General features: G+C 50.3%; 2 protein-coding genes across 2 annotated transcripts in view; one reads left to right on the top strand and one right to left on the bottom strand.

The window, feature by feature from the left end:
• The window catches only part of FOXP4 (forkhead box P4), a 104,292-nt gene extending 88,708 nt beyond the window's left edge, over window positions 1-15,584 (bottom strand). The window contains exons 1-2 of the mRNA XM_030220767.1: window positions 15,484-15,584; window positions 14,636-14,708 (exon numbers count right to left, since the gene is read on the bottom strand). The gene's annotated coding sequence lies outside the window, so the exon portion shown is untranslated. The remainder of the gene's footprint in view (window positions 1-14,635; window positions 14,709-15,483) is intronic.
• LOC115482052 (putative 60S ribosomal protein L13a protein RPL13AP3) lies at window positions 12,925-21,176 on the top strand. The gene is made up of 2 exons (XM_030221613.1): window positions 12,925-13,122; window positions 20,853-21,176. Exons 1-2 carry the CDS (start codon window positions 12,925-12,927, stop codon window positions 21,174-21,176), a joined length of 522 nt encoding a protein of 173 aa, XP_030077473.1.
• The last annotated feature ends 243 nt before the right edge of the window (window positions 21,177-21,419 follow it).

Below are 21,419 nucleotides of genomic sequence, written 5' to 3'. Positions count from 1 at the left end.
CCCATTGCCCGGCTCTGTTTGCGATCCCAAGCCCAAATGTCCACAGCCTACAACCCTACGGACCCCAGAGAAACAGATAAGCCCAAACCTCCAGACCCACCACAGCCCTAAGGAACCCATCAAAACAAACCCCAAACTCACTGCCCTAAAGACTGGTTAAATGATCAAACCAGAGAGTAGGGAAAGTGAATAGTGCAGTATCACAGAGATCTGTACTGGAAATGGGAATGACAAGTGAGGTGATCAAATTTCCATATGCCACAAAACCATTCAGAGTTGTTAAACCACATGTGGACTATGAGAAACTGCTGGAGGACCTTAGGAAATTGGAAGACTGGGCATCCAAATGGCCTCTGATGCAACTTCCTGTTTCTGTGAGGACGGGAAGCGGCTGCAGGAAGGTTCTCGGGGCTGGTGGAGGAAACCTGCTTGCATTGAAGACGCTGCCCATGGCCCAGGCAAGTAATACAGTTAATTCAAGATTAATTTTTTAAATTGTGAGATTAATTGCTATTAAAATTTTTGATCATCCAACAACCCTACTCAACACCATAATTAAGCTCTGGAACTCATTGCCGAGGAAGTTTTAAAATCAGTTAATACAGATGGGTTTAAAAAAAGATTTTCAGATAGCTTTTGATAAAGTTCCTCGTGAAATACTCCTGAGAAAATTAAAGAGTCATAGGATAGGAGGCAAGGTTCTGGTGTGGATTAGGAATTGGTTATTGGACAGAAAACAGAGGGTAGGGTTAAATGGTCATTTCTCTCAATGGAGGAGGGTGAACATGGAGTGCTGGACGGATCAGTACTGGGACGGTGCTACTTAACATATTTATAAATGACATGGAAATTGGGCCGATGAACAAGGTGATTAAGTTTGCAGATGGCAAAACTATTCAAGGTTGCTAAAACAACAGCATGCTAGGAATTATTAGGAAAGGGATGGTGGAAGAAAACCGAAAATACTATAATACCACTGAATCGCTCCATGGTGCGACCGCATCTTGAGTATTGCGTTCAGTTCGGGTCGCCGTATCTCAAAAAAGATGTAGTGGAATTAGAAAAGGTTCAATGAAGAGCGACCAAGATGATAAAGGGGATGAAACTCCTCTTATATGAGGAAAGGCTAAAGAGGTTAGGGCTCTTCAGCTTGGAAAAGAGACAGATGAAGCAAGATATGATTGAGGTCTACAAATCCTGAGTGATGCAGAAAGGGTAGAAGTGAATCAATTTTTTACTTGTTCCAAAAGCACAAAGACCAGGGGACATGGAAATATTTTTTCCCTCAACGAATAGTTAAGCTCTGGAGCTCATTGCCGTAGGATGTGGTAACAGCGGTTAGCGTATCTAGGTTTAAAAAAGGTTCGGACAAGTTACTGGAGGAAAAGTCCATAGTCTGTTATTAAGATGGACATGGGGGAAGCTACTGCTTGCCCCGGGATTGGTAGCATGAAATGTTGCTACTAATTGGGTTTCTGCCAGGTACTTGTGACCCTGGATTGGCCACTGTTGGAAACAGGATGCTGGGCTAGATGGACCATTGGTCTGACCCAGTACGGCTATTCTTATGTCCACCCCAAATAAAGCAGCTTGGATTCGAGAATGAGAACTCTGAATTAAATGCACATGTAGACTGGAAACCAGCGTTTCCTGTGTAATAAAGGAGCAACGTGATCTGTTCTGCAGACATGATATAAAATGTGGACAATAACATTCTGAACCGACTGCAGGCACTTGATCTGGGCAAGAGGCAAACCAGGATATGTGATGTTACAATAAATCAAGCAAATCATTAGTAGAGCATAAGAACATTAAACTGAGATTCCCAGTCCAGATAATACCGCACAGGGTTAAACAGACACAGGCAAGTACTGTAGCGGAAACTTGAGAATCAAGGACGCCAAAATAATCGAATGATTCAACTGGCTTAATTGTGCATCAAAACGTACAAGGACAATAGAACGTTCAGTTACCCAGATAGCCAGAGTTTTGTCAGGATTCAAGACAAGGCGACTTCTCTGAAGCGTCTACATAAGCTACCAACAACATGTCATCCTGGTGATAGAAAAGCATCAATTAAGAAAATATTAAATAACAATGGTGCAAAGAGGGAGCCCTGGGAGGAAAAGCTCCTGAGATGGTATCATTGTAGGAAAAAGTAAAAGTCCACCCTCTCAGGAAAGGATTACCTGGCCTGAGTCTCCAATTATCAGTCAGATGTGAAAGAAGATTGTGAGCAATGTGGCAGGAAGGTCCACGGAAACACAAGTAAAAATCGACCCTTGGCATGAACACTGTGTAGTTTGGCTAAGGACCCACGAAACTGATCACAACACCTGCCCTCCCCCCACAGGACCCACAGAAACTGATCACATGCCTGCACCTCCCCCACAGAAACTGAACACACACCTGCACCTCCCCCACAGGACCCACGGAAACTGATCACATGGCCTGCACCTCCCCCACAGAAACTGATCACACGCCTGCACCTCCCCCACAGGACCCACAGAAACTGATCACACGCCTGCACCTCCCCCACAGAAACTGATCACACGCCTGCACCTCCCCCACAGGACCCACAGAAACTGATCACATGCCTGCACCTCCCCCACAGAAACTGATCACACACCTGCACCTCCCCCCACAGGACCCAGGGAAACTGATCACACGCCTGCACCTCTCCCACAGAAACTGATCACATGCCTGCACCTCCCCCACAGCACCTCCCCACAGAAACTGATCACACACCTGCACCTCCCCCACAGGACCCACGGAAACTGATCACATGCCTGCACCTCCCCCACAGAAACTGATCACACACCTGCACCTCCCCCACGGAAACTGATCACACACCTGCACCTCCCCCACAGGACCCACAGAAACTGATCACATGCCTACACCTCCCCCACAGCACCTCCCCCACAGAAACTGATCACACACCTGCACCTCCCCCACAGGACCCACAGAAACTGATCACACGCCTGCACCTCCCCCACAGAAACTGATCACACGCCTGCACCTCCCCCACAGGACCCACAGAAACTGATCACACGCCTGCACCTCCCCCACAGAAACTGATCACACGCCTGCACCTCCCCCACAGGACGCACGGAAACTGATCACATGCCTGCACCTCCCCCACAGAAACTGATCACACACCTGCACCTCCCCCACAGGACCCACGGAAACTGATCACACGCCTGCACCTCCCCCCACAGAAACTGATCACACACCTGCACCTCCCCCCACAGGACCCATGGAAACTGATCACACGCCTGCACCTCCCCCCACAGAAACTGATCACACACCTGCACCTCCCCCACAGGACCCACAGAAACTGATCACACGCCTGCACCTCTCCCACAGAAACTGATCACACGCCTGCACCTCCGTGGCCCAGAACAGTGCAAACTGCAAAATGAAAAAATGACTTTGTATTTCATTTCTGTTTCCTAACTTTAGCTCCTTATCTGGTGTTTAAAACTTCCAAAAGGATGCAACTACATGCCCTCCTTAGGGTACTCGGAGAAGATACAGCTCCTGTTCACACCTGCCCTGGGGAAGTCCTAAAAACAAGGGGCTCAGCACCAGAAACCAAAACCAATTCCTTTCTGTCAGCGGGTGTAAAACTAGCCCTGGAGGAGAGAGCAGGGAACAAGTGCCATTGGAGGGGGGGGGGGGGGGGGGAAGAGAAGATGCCATGTGGGAGGGGGCAGGAGAGGAGCAGGAGCTCAGATTTCACACAGAGCAGAATCTGGGTCAAGTCGGTGGCCATGACTGTGCCAGGTCAGCCCAGAGAAGCCCACGGCAGACTGAAGGTAGGTTCCTATTTTTATGTATATGGCAGGAAATATACCAGGGCCCCTGTGGCTGCTAATGGGAGATTTGCTGCCTCATTGAGTTTACGAAGCAGTGGTGTTGCGGCCAGGGGTGGAATTCTCACTGAGTGTGCACTCCTGGAGAACTCATTCCCAGCTCCAGTGAAGAAACATCAGGATCCCATAGCAAAATTGCTTCCAAAAACATATTTTTAGTTCCAAAGAGGCCTAGACTCCCTCCTTTGTGGTCACTGGGCCAGCACTGGTGGGCCACTCAAACCTGCTGTCACACACAGAAAGCTGAGTAGGCTATAGACCTGCCTCTCCCTGTGATCTGCGATTATGTCTCTTTCCATTTCTTACCACTTTCACCGACTGTCCCCTTGCACAGCCTCATAGAGACACTTTATCACCCAAAATCTAAACCAGGCAAGGTGGTACAGGAGTTCAAGGGGGTGTCAAAAATCAAGCTGATCCCAGCTGGCAAAGATTGACAAATGATTTGGGGAATAATTCTTCCTGCAAATTACAGATTCCCTTTACTGGAGAAATCTAGGGAAGGAGAGCTGGGGGAAAAGTCAGAATTCAGGACCAAATTTGAAAGCTCAGTGAGCCCTAAACCCCAGTATCATGACATCAAAGACTGACCCAGCAGCCAGGGGCAGTTGGAGACTCCGCCAACAGCACCTGCAAAATGCAAAACAAGGCTCTCCAGACCCCCTCACAACAACTTCAAGAAGGACCCTGCCTGGTCTTCAGACTCTTCAAAGGATTTCTTTATTATAATGAGATTTGTGTCATCATAAAAAGCATTTTCCTGTTCAAGAAATCAGAATGGTACAAGACTGAAAACACTTCAACAGGCTTTATGTGAAAAACAGCCCTTGCCAAGACCCAACACGCTATGAATCAGAACGATTTAACATAAAGAGAGGGGGTGGGGGGAATATCAGAGGGAAAAGCTAGTTCTGATTTAATAGCTTTAACCTTCCACCTTTAGGAAAGAAATGACATTAAAGCAGATCAGAATGCAAAATTCAAGTAACTCAGACACCCCCGCGGGCCGCTGGGTTTCCTTTCTTCAATCTGCCCTGAGATATAGGATGGTCCCTCCATTCTGCTCCCCTGGATTTCTGGCTGGAGACATAGGCAGATGGGTTGATACAGTCACAATGGTACCAGCAACCTAACTGCTTTTTAAACAAAAATCCCAGGGGTTCGGAACAATCTTTTTGGATGCATAAATTGTTATTGTATATGGATAGGATTTGGGCTGCTCCGGACAAAATACCACATACAGGTCTTACCTACTATGTCTAAATGGCGATATCCAGCTGCTAAACGTTGAAAATGGATGTCCAACCGGGCCGCTCAAATAGCGGAGAGAACCTGTAATGTCTAATTTGGATACACAGCAACTGCTACCTAAAGGTGAAAGGGTAGCCTAGAACTGCATTTCTGTCGCCCTGAATGCATTATGTACAGAACATTAGCACTGAAGCACGTATGCGCCAGCAGGGTGGCTCAGCGCTAGTCTGCGAGAGCACCAGCAGGGTGTCTCAGCGCTAGTCTGCGAGCGCACCCATCAGAGCCAGCGGGGTGTCTCAGCGCTACTCTGCGAGAGTGTCAGCAGGGGTCTCAGCACTAGTCTGCGAAGCTAGTCTGCGAGAGCATCAGCAGGATATCTCAGTGCTAGTCTGCGAGAGCGCCCATCAGAGCCAGCGGGGTGTCTCAGCGCTAGTTTGTGAGCGCCAGCAGGGTGTCTCAATGCTACTCTGCAAGAGTCAGCAGGGTTCTCAGCACTAGTCTGCGAGAGCGCCAGCAGGGTGTCTCAGCGCTAGTCTGTAAACTGCACATACATGGCAGAGCGTGTAAATGAAGGGGTTGTTCATGAGTAGAGAATGGGCAGAGCTGCCACTTTTGCCTGTAACTTAATGGGATCCTGTCAGTTACACGTGTCCCTTGCTGGGGTGACTGCGTACGTGTAAACGTAATGTACACCGATTCCCAATTCTCTGCAATCCTAAAATGGAATCTCGGCTCCTCAAAGCCGTTACAGGGCTTTACTGCACAGCATCAGGGCACCTATAAAGAGACCCACTCACGTAACAGCTCCCGCAGTGTTTCCGACTATACGTTTGATTTGAAACTGTCTTAAGGTAGACATAGAGGCATATTTTCAAAGCACTTTGGGAGGCTAAAGTTCCATATGTTTCTATGGAACTTTGGGAGGCTAAGTGCTTTGAAAATAAGCCTCTTAGTAATTTAAACATTCCCATGTCACAGAATACGGAGATCATAGAGTCACCCTAAAAACCAGCAGCTTTGCATCCTTAAGCTCGCTGGACACAAAGAGACAGCACAGAACGAAACCCTGAACTCTCCTGTTGAGCCTGATCTCCTCACACGGCATAATCCTCTCCAGCATTTTGTTAACAAAGGACCCACGTTAACGCTATCCGAGAATTCACATCCGACTGCGGATCTGGATTCACACCTGAGCTCAGGGTAAGTTCCATTTCAGGTATTGCAAACAGCGCCGTCCATCTCTCATGACGGGTTGCAGAAGCAGCGCTGGCAGTGCGTAAATACTGAAACGAACGCTTACACAGGCTATGAATCTGCACTCCAAAACACAAACGGGAAGATTTTTAAGGATTTCTATTGTAACCCCACCAAACTGTGTCCAGGGGAATGCCTGTCACCAAAAAGTTTTTTTTGGCCTGGTAAAGCCGCAAAAAAGGGTTTACTTCCCCACTGCCTTTGACCTATGAACACTTTACACAAACAGGTGACCACAGCGAGTGACTAGCCAGGGCGACAGAGCTCTGCCCTCAACCCAAACTGAGCCCATATGTCCACTGGAATAGCAACGCCACAGTCCGAGTGCTAACTACCGGACACAGACCTTTTCCATCCTGGCTATTTATTGGCCAAATGACTGTAGAATCTGATGCGACCACCATGCAGCCTCCAGGCCAGCAACGACGTGCCAGTAACTTATGGGGACTCTGGAATTCGCTGCCGGAAAAGGTGTGTTAAGGCGGTTAACTTAGCGGACTTCAAAAAAAGGGTTGGACGGCTTCCTGGAGGAAAAAGCCATAGAATGTTATTGAATGGATGAGGGAATAATACAGTATTTCTAGGAGGGGCGGGACAAATTGCTTGTTCTTTTGGCCGCTGTCGGTGACAGGGTGCTGGGCTCGATGGACCCTTGGTCTGTCCCAGCATGGCGATGCTTATGTACTTATGGGACTTCATTTCATGAAGACACTTTACACACCGTTTCTCCAAAAATGCTACAAAACGTTTTACAATGAAAATGTAAAATTGCCTCAATCACAGGACAGCTGTTGCCAAACCCTAAAATGCCCAAATACAGCCCTGGCAGTACCTCTTTTCACCCCCATAACTTTCACAAAGAACCCCACCTCATACTGTTTATGAAATTAAAGATATTAGAGATTTCATGCAAATCCTTGGGGAGTTTATTCCATAAAACAGAACTCACGCGTGAAAAAACTCACTTCCAGCTTATCACTTAATATTTTGGGATGACTATAGGGACCCTGTCAGCTTCTGCTATCCAACACAAATCACCAAGACTCCAGGGACCAATTCCTGAAGGATCTTAAAAACCAGAACTAGCAGGCCGACACCGAGACTGTAGCAGTGAGTGATGACCATTACAGGCAGAAAACGATCCAGACACAAGCACTGAGTACCTGGAAGTTTCCCAGGTGCCGGCTAATATTCAGAGAGGTGCCCAGATAATTACCTGGCTAAAGTTAGGATGATCGCCAACTCCTCTCTGGACCTCGCCAGCGCTAACCGGATAGAACTGCAGCAACATTCAGAGCCACAATCCAGTCAGTGAGATTTAAGTGGGTAAGAATCTTCCAAAATGATAAAAGTCCACTGAATATTCAATACTCCGAGAGCCCACAGCGCCACCCGCCTTATCCAGTGCCCCCAAATGCCCACTGGCTTATCTAACGCCCCAAAGAGCCCACAGGCCCACTGAGTTATCCAACGCCCCAAAAAGCCCAGAGCCCCACCACCTTGTCCACAGCCCCAGCGCCTTGTCCAATGACCTCGAAGATCCCACAGCCCCACCACTTCATCCAGTGCCCCAGAGCCTACAGTCCCACCACCTTACCAACACCCCCAAAGAACCCACAGCTCCACCGCTTTATCCAGCGCCCCGAAGAGCCCAGAGCCCCACCACCTTGTCCAATGCCCCAAAAAGCCCAGAGCCCCAGCGCCTTGTCCAATGACCCCAAAGATCCCACAGCCCCACCACTTCATCCAGCGCCCCGAAGAGCCCAGAGCCCCACCACCTTGTCCAATGCCCCAAAGAGCCCAAAGCCCCACCATCTTGTCCACAGCCCCAGCACCTTGTCCAATGACCCCGAAGAAGATCTCACAGCCCCACCACTTCATCCAGTGCCCCAAAGAGCCCACAGACCCACTGGTTTATCCAACGCCCCAAAGAGCCCAGAGCCCCACCACCTTGTCCAATGCCCCAAAAAGCCCAGAGCCCCAGTGCCTTGTCCAATGACCCCAAAAATCCCACAGCCCCACCACTTCATCCAGCGCCCCGAAGAGCCCAGAGCCCCACCACCTTGTCCAATGCCCCAAAGAGCCCAAAGCCCCACCACCTTGTCCACAGCCCCTGCACCTTGTCCAATGACCCCGAAGATCCCACAGCCCCACCACTTCATCCAGTGCCCCAAAGAGCCTACAGTCCACCGCCTTACCAACACCCCCAAAGAACCCACAGCCCCACCGCTTTATCCAGCGCCCCGAAGAGCCCAGAGCCCCACCATCTTGTCCACAGCCCCAGCACCTTGTCCAATGACCCCGAAGAAGATCCCACAGCCCCACCACTTCATCCAGCACCCCGAAGAGCCCAGAGCCCCACCACCTTGTCCAATGCCCCAAAAAGCCCAGAGCCCCACCGCTTTATCCAGCGCCCCGAAGAGCCCAGAGACCCACCACCTTGTCCAATGCCCCAAAGAGCCCAAAGCCCCACCACTTCATCCAGCGCCCCGAAGAGCCCAGAGCCCCACCACCTTGTCCAATGCCCCAAAGAGCCCAAAGCCCCACCATCTTGTCCACAGCCCCAGCACCTTGTCCAATGACCCCGAAGAAGATCTCACAGCCCCACCACTTCATCCAGTGCCCCAAAGAGCCCACAGACCCACTGGTTTATCCAACGCCCCAAAGAGCCCAGAGCTCCACCACCTTGTCCAACGCTCTGAGCACCTTAAGAAGCCTACAGCCATGCCCACCTGTTCCTGTTAAAATTTCACACCTCATTTCTAGCAGGCTACAACAGTGTGGCTGTCTTCTAGTCCACACAATCGTATGACAGAAGTACAGATTAGCAAAGAGAGTAAGAGACCTTTACATTGGCTATCACTTTCATTTTTGTCTTCATTTGTTAACCTTTACTTAGACTGTGAGCCCACTTGGGACAGAAAAAGCAGCTTCATATAATTGTAAACCGTTTTGACTGTACCACAGAAAGGCAGTATATCAAATCCCATCACCCTTACCCTTAAATTCGCCATAGTTGGAGAGGAGATGCAGACCGAATAAGCAGGAGTTCTGCTAGTCGGCTCTTTCAAATTAGTAAGCCCCCCCCCCCCCCCCCCAAAAAACGTGTCCATGCACAGATGCCTACCCAAACTCTCTCTCCTTAGCCCGTTATACAGCAAATGATGGAGCAGAAACATAATCTGACACATCCTGAACAATTATTCCTGTCCTTGCTTTCAGGGACACAAAACATCTCCCTATCCAGAGACTTTCCCTTCCTCTTTTGTATTCCACACTCCTTATTACAAGCCGATGATGTGCACTGATTAGTAAACATTTGGCTGGTTACGGCACCTTAAAAATTTCGATATGTGCAAAATCAATTTAATGCACATTAACCTCTAGATTAATAGAAACACAATCCATTCCATGGAATACAAAGTTCAAATGAGAGTTTAAAAATGTGTGACATGAACTACAGGTATAAACTGCTGGGTTCAGAGTTAGGAGTCACCACCCAAAATAAAGAGATCTCGGAGCTGTTGTGGACAATACGCTGAAAGTTGTAGCCCAGTGTGGCCACAGCTGCTAAAAAAAAGTCAAGTAACATGTCAGGGATCATCTGACAAAGGAAACAAAATAAAGCTGAGAATATTATTAAGCCTCCGCATAGGTCCCTGACGCAACCACACTGAGTGCTGGACCCCCTTCCTCAAAACAGATCTAGTGCAAGTGGAACAGGTTCAGAGAAGCTCGACAAAAATGATGAACGGAAAGAACAGGTTAGGAGGGGCCATGATAAATTATGAGTTGGGAGGAATGAAAAATAAGATAATGATTGTTTAACCTATCAAATACATTTACAAAAAAAAAAAGGTGCAAAAAGTCAACTTTTCCCAAAATGAACTGTGTACATCCCTACTTAGAAGAGAATACAGGATCCCCCTTAGCACCATCCTTTTCGACACCTCCAAGCAGTACTAGTGTGGCTGCCTCAAAAACATCTGGACTCCCGGATCCCCTGTACAGGCTGCCAGACCCATACAAACGTGCGTTCACTAGAGCTCCCAGTTCACTACAGAGTATGTAGCCAGCCAGACACGTGCAATTCTGTGACTGTCCAGTAGAGCTCCCAGCTCACTACACAGTAGGTAGCCAGCCAGACACGTGCAATTCCGTGACTGTACACTAGAGCTCCCAGCTCACTACACAGTATGTAGCCAGCCAGACACGTGCAATTCCGTGACTGTCCACTAGAGCTCCCAGCTCACTACACAGTATGTAGCCAGCCAGACACGTGCAATTCCGTGACTGTCCACTAGAGCTCCCAGCTCACTACACAGTATGTAGCCAGCCAAATACGTGCAATTCCGTGACTGTCCACTAGAGCTCCCAGCTCACTACACAGTATGTAGCCAGCCAGACACGTGCAATTCCGTGACTGTCCACTAGAGCTCCCAGCTCACTACACAGTATGTAGCCAGCCAGACACGTGCAATTCCGTGAGTGTCCACTAGAGCTCCCAGCTCACTACACAGTACGTAGCCAGCCAGACACGTGCACTTCCGTGAGTGTCCACTAGAGCTCCCAGCTCACTACACAGTACGTAGCCAGCCAGACACGTGCACTTCCGTGAGTGTCCACTAGAGCTCCCAGCTCACTACACAGTACGTAGCCAGCCAGATACGTGCACTTCCGTGTGTCCACTAGAGCTCCCAGCTCACTACACAGTACGTAGCCAGCCAGATACGTGCACTTCCGTGAGTGTCCACTAGAGCTCCCAGCTCACTACACAGTACGTAGCCAGCCAGATACGTGCACTTCCGTGAGTGTCCACTAGAGCTCCCAGCTCACTACACAGTACGTAGCCAGCCAGATACGTGCACTTCCGTGAGTGTCCACTAGAGCTCCCAGCTCACTACACAGTACGTAGCCAGCCAGATACGTGCACTTCCGTGAGTGTCCACTAGAGCTCCCAGCTCACTACACAGTACATAGCCAGCCAGACGTGCAATTCCATGAGTGTCCACTAGAGCTCCCAGCTCACTACACAGTACATAGCCAGCCAGACACGTGCACTTCCGTGAGTGTCCACTAGAGCTCCCAGCTCACTACACAGTACGTAGCCAGCCAGATACGTGCACTTCCGTGAGTGTCCACTAGAGCTCCCAGCTCACTACACAGTACGTAGCCAGCCAGATACGTGCAATTCCGTGAGTGTCCACTAGAGCTCCCAGCTCACTACACAGTACATAGCCAGCCAGACACGTGCAATTCCGTGAGTGTCTACTAGAGCTCCCAGCTCACTACAGAGTATGCAGACTGCCAGACTGATCCAGCTGTTTTCTGATTCTGCCATCCCATTGCTAGGGAGCCTCCTTGGTCCCCTGGGCAGCCTGCTAGACAGATCCACCAGCTTATGTTTGTAACTCAACTGATAATCCTTGCAGAAATAATTAGACAACCTATAGGCTGCCAGATAGACCCAGCTGCTGTTTGATTCTAGTCCTGTGGATGTCTGTGCTACTGCTATGACTGAACATTTTCTGGAAGCTGAAAAATTCACCACGGAATCAGGTGAAAACGGTCACTCTCACTGGTCTCATCACATTTACAGCAGCTCTGATGCACTTCAGGTGATCTGCAGTACAGAGTATAATGATAGATCTCAATCAATAAATAAAAGTAAAACCTTACAAGGTAAGAAAGCTGTGCTTGGTCTACTCAGAACATTTCCTGGGTTAGGAACCTCTCACACGGACTATCAACCACACCAGTGGCAAAAGCAAAACGCTTCACACTAAAATTCTATTTTGAGGATTTTCCTATTCTGTGTTACAAGGTTTTTGCCAGTTCATTTCAGCTCTAGCCAACCTACAATTCAGACACCTGCTGTGCAGACCAAAGATCCTCTCAGCACAGTGAAAGTGAAGGGATGTGTCACCGCTTACAACACTTTCCAAGGCTTGTGTCACTGGTTCCAGAGATGCCAAGGCTCACTCATCAGAGCTTCAGCACCAGTGCACTGATCTTGATCACTGCTTTCACCAGAGGGAAGCCCTGGAGAAGTAAACCAAGTGGCTTGACCAGTAAGAAGAGAGGTGTGGTAGCCGTGTTAGTCCACTTTTAAAGGTAATCAATAGAAATAAAACATGGAAAAGAAAATAAGACGATACCTTTTTTATTGGACATAACTTAATACATTTCTTGATTAGCTTTTGAAGGTTGCCCTTCTTCGTCAGATCTTTCTCATGTTTTATTTTGTTTAATTTCTATTGATTATCAGTAAGAAGAGATCTAAGCACACCTTCCAGTCTACTGCTTTCCCTTGCCCTGTCCCTTTTCCCTTTATTGCAAGTCCATGTGCTTGGAAACGATGTACATACTTTTATCTACTGTGTGGAAGACAATTTTCAGCTCAAAAAGATTTACCCAAATTGCTTCCCACTTTCTATTTTTCAGAGGTTCCAAAGAAAAGCAGCCTTGATTCGTTTGCAAAGCAATACTACAATTAAATCATTCTAGATTTATACCCTGAATAAAACAAATCTCACTCCTTAGCATGGTAAAGCTCACTCTTTGGGATGGTTCACCCTTGGCATCTCTACTGAAGGCCCTGATCCGTCTCCCACACAGATCCAGCTCTGCAGAACCTGCTACCTTACCTCGGAGAAGGGTGAAAAGCAAAGACTCCTGTGAAGCGATACTTCCTGAGCAAGTCAAGTGGAAGGTGTTTTGCGCTGCCATGCACAAGAGTGAGGTTTGATGTCTAGGTCAGGACATCAAACCCAGTGGCTAGGGGTAATGAGGAAACAGCATTCTCTGTCCTAGAAGGGGAAGGGAGTTGTATCCAACGCTCAATACCCACTCCTAGAAGACAGACAGACTTAAGGTCCACATTAGTCATGCCTTGTGGTCAGGATATAAAAATGGGAAGGGAAGGTGAGAAGCTCTGTGTAGTTGTGAATGAAGGATTATGGCAGAAAAGCCCAACAAATACTAGTTCTGACATAGCTGGAAATCCAAATGAGTGGGAGTAAACTGCCAGATCCCCCCCCCCCCCCCCAAAAAAAAAACCCCAAAATCTCCAGCAAGAACTGCACAAACTGCAAAGGGAACTGAAATCCTGTGTTCACCAGTTCTGGAAAATCTGATTTTCATTCACCAAACACAAAAATGTATGGGATTCGTAATTTAATCTGTATAATCCTAAAAATTCATTCACAACATCCCAGGTTAGTTCTACAGAAGTTATCAAAATTCACAACAATCAGGGCAGTAACATACAAATGCCAGATGAGCCAGAGATCACCCACCCCCTTAGGGTCTGCGAGAGACTTCCAAGTGACTGATGCTGGGCCCAATGGATTTCTGGTCCGACTCTGCAAAGTGCCTCGTATTTGCTTCCCATGAGCACAGAAACATTTCAGGCGCTTTTCCTGCAGAAAACTAAAGTTGATGCCCTGTATATTACATAGATCAGACTCTGCTCTGGCAACGACTAGGCTTTAAGACTGGGAGGTCACAAAAGAAAATGGAAAAGCTACAAAAATACATCTTTCAGGAAAAAAAAGGACTCACTAAGGAACTCATCCTATGCTCAATGTCCTTCTGCGCCAAATGCCCTTAAAAACAGAACAGAAAAAAATGGAAAAACGCTGAGAAAATCTCTGCTGTCCTCTGCTTGGGAACAGGAGGCAGAAAACTGATCTACTCTAAAGAACATGACCCCACAAAGGCAAGCGCACAAGACAGACCCCCTTCTCTAGCCCCAGCGCAAGATATAAGTTCTGTCATATGAACTCCCCCGCCCCCCATTTGCCAGCAGCTCCGGGGCTTCTCCCAGCCAGAGGGAAGCCTCAGATCACACTGTACACAAAGAAAATCCATCTTTCACTTATTACCTCAAATAACTTGACCCCTTCGTTCCCCTCTTTATGCAATATTTCAGCCCCCAAAAAAGGGTCATTCGCTTTATCAGATCACACTTTACTAACTTAGAAACCCAGAACCAAAGGCCAACAAAAGACTCTGCAGGTGACACAAACAGGCTTTCAAGAGTCAACACAGTCTGATGAAAGAGCTGTAACTCTCCACAGATGCCCATAAAAAAAAACCCCAAAAGGGTACTTGCTAAATATCTACCTAAGGTGAAGTTCAAAACTCCTTCTGCTGCCTATGAAAAACAAACGCTCTTCTGCTCCCCTTCCAGCCTAAGGAAAATAAGTGGAGAAAGAATGCAGCAAAGTTTAGCAAAAATGCCAGAAACTGACCTTTTAGGAAAGATGATGCGGTTTAAAAGCCATTTGCAGGAGATCCCATGGGAGGGGCCCAGATCCAAGAGACCTGAAAAATAGAGAGGGAGGGGGGTCAGTCTCTGGGCATTTCCAAAGCTGGTTTTGCTTTTCCTAAACACACGTGTAATCTGGGCTCTCTGGAAAGCTTTAAACGGGCCGGGCCTGCAGAACCGAAGTCATTCAGGACCTAGGTTCCGGCCCACCCCTTCTAAGTCTCTCACTACCCAGAGCCTCTGGACCCCCGGGTTTTCAGTATCAGATCTGAATTGGAACAAAAGGAGTCGCCTCGTGATCAGAAAACCTTCCCTGATTCGAATCAATGAAATGCCAAGTGCAAAAGCCTAAAGTGGACCTTTAAGTGCTGAAGATACAGCTGGGAAGTGCCTGTCCGCCCCTCCCCGGGATGCTCCGGACCCACTTGCCCTCCCTGCACAAAGCCATATTGGTTTTCTGCTGCACTTTTGAACTTTCCCTTGATTCGCATCAAACAGTTCATTCGCTCCTTCTAATGCAACAAACAACACCCCTCCCCCTCCTCCCGGACAATCTGGCCAGATCTCCTGTTCCTCACACAGACCGAACCGGACCGAACCCCGTCTGGGACCCTGTTCAGCACTCCGGGGAGCCCGTGGTCCCTGTGCTCCGAATCCAGGCGATCGGTTCGGTTCGCAGCCCCGGGCTTCCGAGCGACAAACTTGAGCCGGGCGCAGGAAGTTTTGGTGACTCCCGGAACGGGGGCGACGCCTCTCTCTGCCCCCCCCCCCCCCAGCCGATCTCACCATAGAAAGTGCCGATCACCCCCCCCCCCCCCTTCGGACACCCACCTGTACCACGACCAGCTGCCACCTTGCGGAGCGGAGCACTAGCGCACTTCCCGCATGTCCCGTGTGTGCATCTCAGGCTCCGATCGGTACCGGGGCTGGGAGGGACCGGGGGCGGAGGAGGAGGAGGAGGCAGCGGCGAGCGACTCCCTCCCGGCTTCTACCATAATGTCTCTAAAACAGGTGCAGCACTTTTCCTGCGGCTCAAGGGAGCGCGGGATGGAAGGGGGAGAGGGGAGAATGCGCACACAGAGTAAGGGGGAAGAGTGCATATAGAGAGCAAGGGGGAGGAGGGCACGAGGAGGGAGAGGGAATGCATACACAGAGTAAGGGGCAAGAGTGCATATATTGAGCAAGGGGAAGGAGGGCACGAGGGAGGGAGAGGGAATGCATACACAGAGTAAGGGGGAGGAGGGCACGAGGAGGAAGAGGGAATGCATACACAGAGCAAGGGGGAAGAGTGCATATATTGAGCAAGGGGAAGGAGGGCACGAGGGAGGGAGAGGGAATGCATACACAGAGTAAGGGGGAAGAGTGCATATAGAGAGCAAGGGGGAGGAGGGCACGAGGGAGGGAGAGGGAATGCATACACAGAGTAAGGGGGAGGAGGGCACGAGGAGGGAGAGGGAATGCATACACAGAGTAAGGGGGAAGAGTGCATATATTGAGCAAGGGGAAGGAGGGCACGAGGGAGGGAGAGGGAATGCATACACAGAGTAAGGGGGAAGAGTGCATATATTGAGCAAGGGGAAGGAGGGCACGAGGGAGGGAGAGGGAATGCATACACAGAGTAAGGGGGAAGAGTGCATATATTGAGCAAGGGGAAGGAGGGCACGAGGGGTGGAGAGGGAATGCATACACAGAGTAAGGGGGAAGAGTGCACATACAGAGAGCAAGGGGGAGGAGGGCATGAGGAGGAAGAGGGAATGCATACACAGAGCAAGGGGGAAGAGTGCATATATTGAGCAAGGGGAAGGAGGGGCACGAGGGAGGGAGAGGGAATGCATACACAGAGTAAGGGGGAAGAGTGCATATAGAGAGCAAGGGGGAGGAGGGCACGAGGGAGGGAGAGGGAATGCATACACAGAGTAAGGGGGAGGAGGGCACGAGGGAGGGAGAGGGAATGCATACACAGAGTAAGGGGGAAGAGTGCATATATTGAGCAAGGGGAAGGAGGGCACGAGGGGTGGAGAGGGAATGCATACACAGAGTAAGGGGGAGGAGGGCACGAGGAGGAAGAGGGAATGCATACACAGAGCAAGGGGGAAGAGTGCATATATTGAGCAAGGGGAAGGAGGGCACGAGGGGTGGAGAGGGAATGCATACACAGAGTAAGGGGGAAGAGTGCACATACAGAGAGCAAGGGGGAGGAGGGCATGAGGAGGAAGAGGGAATGCATACACAGAGCAAGGGGGAAGAGTGCATATATTGAGCAAGGGGAAGGAGGGCACGAGGGAGGGAGAGGGAATGCATACACAGAGTAAGGGGGAAGAGTGCATATAGAGAGCAAGGGGGAGGAGGGCACGAGGAGGGAGAGGGAATGCATACACAGAGTAAGGGGCAAGAGTGCATATATTGAGCAAGGGGAAGGAGGGGCACGAGGGGAGGGAGAGGGAATGCATACACAGAGTAAGGGGGAGGAGGGCACGAGGAGGAAGAGGGAATGCATACACAGAGCAAGGGGGAAGAGTGCATATATTGAGCAAGGGGAAGGAGGGCACGAGGGGTGGAGAGGGAATGCATACACAGAGTAAGGGGGAAGAGTGCACATACAGAGAGCAAGGGGGAGGAGGGGCACGAGGAGGGAGAGGGAATGCATACACAGAGCAAGGGGGAAGAGTGCATATATTGAGCAAGGGGAAGGAGGGCACGAGGGGGGGAGAGGGAATGCATACACAGAGTAAGGGGGAAGAGTGCATATAGAGAGCAAGGGGGAGGAGGGCACGAGGAGGGAGAGGGAATGCATACACAGAGTAAGGGGCAAGAGTGCATATATTGAGCAAGGGGAAGGAGGGCACGAGGGAGGGAGAGGGAATGCATACACAGAGTAAGGGGGAGGAGGGCACGAGGAGGAAGAGGGAATGCATACACAGAGCAAGGGGGAAGAGTGCATATATTGAGCAAGGGGAAGGAGGGCACGAGGGGTGGAGAGGGAATGCATACACAGAGTAAGGGGGAAGAGTGCACATACAGAGAGCAAGGGGGAGGAGGGCACGAGGAGGGAGAGGGAATGCATACACAGAGCAAGGGGGAAGAGTGCATATATTGAGCAAGGGGAAGGAGGGCACGAGGGGGGGAGAGGGAATGCATACACAGAGTAAGGGGGAAGAGTGCACATACAGAGAGCAAGGGGAGGAGGGCACGAGGAGGGAGAGGGAATGCATACACAGAGCAAGGGGGAAGAGTGCATATATTGAGCAAGGGGAAGGAGGGCACGAGGGGGGGGAGAGGGAATGCATACACAGAGTAAGGGGGAAGAGTGCACATACAGAGAGCAAGGGGAGGAGGGCACGAGGAGGGAGAGGGAATGCATACACAGAGCAAGGGGGAAGAGTGCATATATTGAGCAAGGGGAAGGAGGGCACGAGGGGGGAGAGGGAATGCATACACAGAGTAAGGGGGAAGAGTGCATATAGAGAGCAAGGGGGAGGAGGGCACGAGGAGGGAGAGGTAATGCATACACAGAGCAAGGGGGAAGAGTGCACATACAGAGAGCAAGGGGGAGGAGGGCACAAGGAGGGAGAGGGAATGCATACACAGAGTAAGAGGGAAGAGTGCATATAGAGAGCAAGGGGAAGGAGGGCACGAGGGAGGGAGAGGGAATGCATACACAGAGTAAGGGGGAGGAGGGCACGAGGAGGAAGAGGGAATGCATACACAGAGCAAGGGGGAAGAGTGCACATACAGAGAGCAAGGGGGAGGAGGGCACGAGGAGGGAGAGGGAATGCATACACAGAGTAAGGGGGAAGAGTGCACATACAGAGAGCAAGGGGAGGAGGGCACGAGGAGGAAGAGGGAATGCATACACAGAGCAAGGGGGAAGAGTGCATATATTGAGCAAGGGGAAGGAGGGCACGAGGGGGGGAGAGGGAATGCATACACAGAGTAAGGGGGAAGAGTGCACATACAGAGAGCAAGGGGGAGGAGGGCACGAGGGGGGGAGAGGGAATGCATACACAGAGTAAGGGGGAAGAGTGCACATACAGAGAGCAAGGGGGAGGAGGGCACAAGGAGGGAGAGGGAATGCATACACAGAGTAAGAGGGAAGAGTGCATATAGAGAGCAAGGGGAAGGAGGGCACGAGGGAGGGAGAGGGAATGCATACACAGAGTAAGGGGGAGGAGGGCACGAGGAGGAAGAGGGAATGCATACACAGAGCAAGGGGGAAGAGTGCACATACAGAGAGCAAGGGGGAGGAGGGCACGAGGAGGGAGAGGGAATGCATACACAGAGTAAGGGGGAAGAGTGCACATACAGAGAGCAAGGGGAGGAGGGCACGAGGAGGAAGAGGGAATGCATACACAGAGCAAGGGGGAAGAGTGCATATATTGAGCAAGGGGAAGGAGGGCACGAGGGGGGGGAGAGGGAATGCATACACAGAGTAAGGGGGAAGAGTGCACATACAGAGAGCAAGGGGGAGGAGGGCACGAGGGGGGGAGAGGGAATGCATACACAGAGTAAGGGGGAAGAGTGCATATAGAGAGCAAGGGGAAGGAGGGCACGAGGGGGGGAGAGGGAATGCATACACAGAGTAAGGGGGAAGAGTGCATATAGAGAGCAAGGGGGAGGAGGGCACGAGGAGGGAGAGGTAATGCATACACAGAGCAAGGGGGAAGAGTGCATATATTGAGCAAGGGGAAAGAGGGCACAGGGGGGGGGAGAGGGAATGCATACACAGAGCAAGGGGGAAGAGTGCATATAGAGAGCAAGGGGGAGGAGGGAGAGGGAATGCATACACAGAGCAAGGGGGAAGAGTGCACATACAGAGAGCAAGGGGGAGGAGGGCACGAGGAGGGAGAGGGAATGCATACACAGAGTAAGGGGGAAGAGTGCATATAGAGAGCAAGGGGGAGGAGGGCACGAGGAGGGAGAGGTAATGCATACACAGAGCAAGGGGGAAGAGTGCATATATTGAGCAAGGGGAAGGAGGGCACAGGGGGGGGGAGAGGGAATGCATACACAGAGCAAGGGGGAAGAGGGCATATAGAGAGCAAGGGGGAGGAGGGAGAGGGAATGCATACACAGAGTAAGGGGGAAGAGTGCATATAGAGAGCAAGGGGGAGGAGGGCACGAGGAGGGAGAGGTAATGCATACACAGAGTAAGAGGGAAGAGTGCATATATTGAGCAAGGGGAAGGAGGGCACAAGGGGGGAGAGGGAATGCATACACAGAGTAAGGGGGAAGAGTGCATATAGAGAGCAAGGGGGAGGAGGGCACGAGGAGGAAGAGAGAATGCATACACAGAGCAAGGGAACCCCGCAGGAACTGCTTCCATCCCCTAGGGAACCCCGCAGGAACTGCTTCCATCCACATGGGAACCCTGCAGGAACTGCTTCCATCCCCTAGGGAACCCCACAGGAACTGCTTCCGTCCCCACAGGAACCCCGCAGGAACTGCTTCCGTCCCCCACAGGAACCCCACAAGAACTGCTTCCGTCCCCACGGGAGCCCTGCAGAACTGTTTCCATCCCCAAGGGAACCCCACAGGAACTGCTTCCGTCCCCACGGGAGCCCTGCAGAACTGTTTCCATCCCCATGGGAACCCCACAGGAACTGCTTCCATCCCCGCAGGAACTGCTTCCATCCCCACGGGAACCCCGCAGGAACTGCTTCCGTCCCTGTGTAAACCCCATTCCCATGCAGGTCTCGACAAGCCATCCCACAGGCCCTACCATTTCTGAGCTCCCAGGCGCATTTTCTGGAGGACGATCAGAGGCATGCTGCCATATAAGACCGAGGGGTCCTTTTACTAAGGTGCACCGAAAAATGGCCTGCGCTGGTGTACACACGTGTATTGGATGCACACAGGTCCATTTTTCAGCGTGCCTGCAAAAGCCTTTTTTTGTGGCCAAAAATGGACATGTGGCAAAATAAAAATTGGTGCGTGTCCATTTTGGGCCTGAGACCTTACTGCCACCCATTGACCTAGCAGTAAAGTCTCATGCGTTAACCAGACAGTAATGGTCTACGCTCGTACAATGCTGATTATTGTCCAGTTAGCACCACGTGCCGTAAATTTTCTGCCACGCCTGGTGGACACGTGTAAAAAATGAAATTGCTGCCCGTGCTACGTGATAGCTGGGTGGTAGTTAAAAACTGACATGAGTAGGATGCACGTACACACCTTCGTGGCTTAGTAAAAGGACCCCCTAGTGCGACCAGGCTGCCCTGGAGAGGCTGAAGGTCTTTGATGGCATTCCTCCCCCTTATGACAGGAGGAAACGCATGGTCGTACCAGCTGCCCTGAAGATTGTATATCCAAACCTACACATAAGTCGACTTGCCCATGAAGTCAAGTGGAAGTACCAGGCTTCGATAGCTACCCTGGAAGAAAAGTGGAAAGAACAAGCCAAGCTGCACTATGAGAAGAAGAAGGAAGTTATGAAATTGAAGAAACATTCTGAGAAGAATGTGGAGGGCAAAATCACCAAATACACAGATGTGCTGAAGCAGTATGGAATCCTTCTCCGAGTTTAAGGAAAAAAATAAATAAATAAAGCTCTCACAATCAACTTTACAAAAAAATGGACTGTTGAGTGACCATCAGTCTTGCTTGGCTTCTAGGGTGGGATCAGTGCTGGTTCAGATTAGAGCATGCACTAAGAGGGACAGACTATGAGAAATTGCAGGATTTGCTTATGAGATGGGAAGACTGGGCAACCAAATGGCCGATGAAATTTCATGTAGTCAAATTATAGCTACACGACGCTAGTTTTCACC

Source organism: Microcaecilia unicolor, chromosome 12, assembly GCF_901765095.1.
Source record: "Microcaecilia unicolor chromosome 12, aMicUni1.1, whole genome shotgun sequence".
Lineage (NCBI taxonomy): Eukaryota > Metazoa > Chordata > Amphibia > Gymnophiona > Siphonopidae > Microcaecilia > Microcaecilia unicolor.
The sequence above is the reverse complement of the archived record's forward strand: the minus strand, read 5'-3'. Positions and strand labels throughout refer to the sequence as shown.

What these genes read in the sequence shown, in the direction of transcription:
- LOC115482052 (XM_030221613.1), top strand. Translation starts at nt 12,925, where the DNA reads ATGGTAAAGCTCACTCTTTGGGATGGTTCACCCTTGGCATCTCTACTG. An exon ending in CTGCCATGCACAAGAGTGAG is followed by an intron (nt 13,123 to 20,852) that starts GTTTGATGTCTA and finishes AGGACCCCCTAG; the next exon opens with TGCGACCAGGCTGCCCTGGA.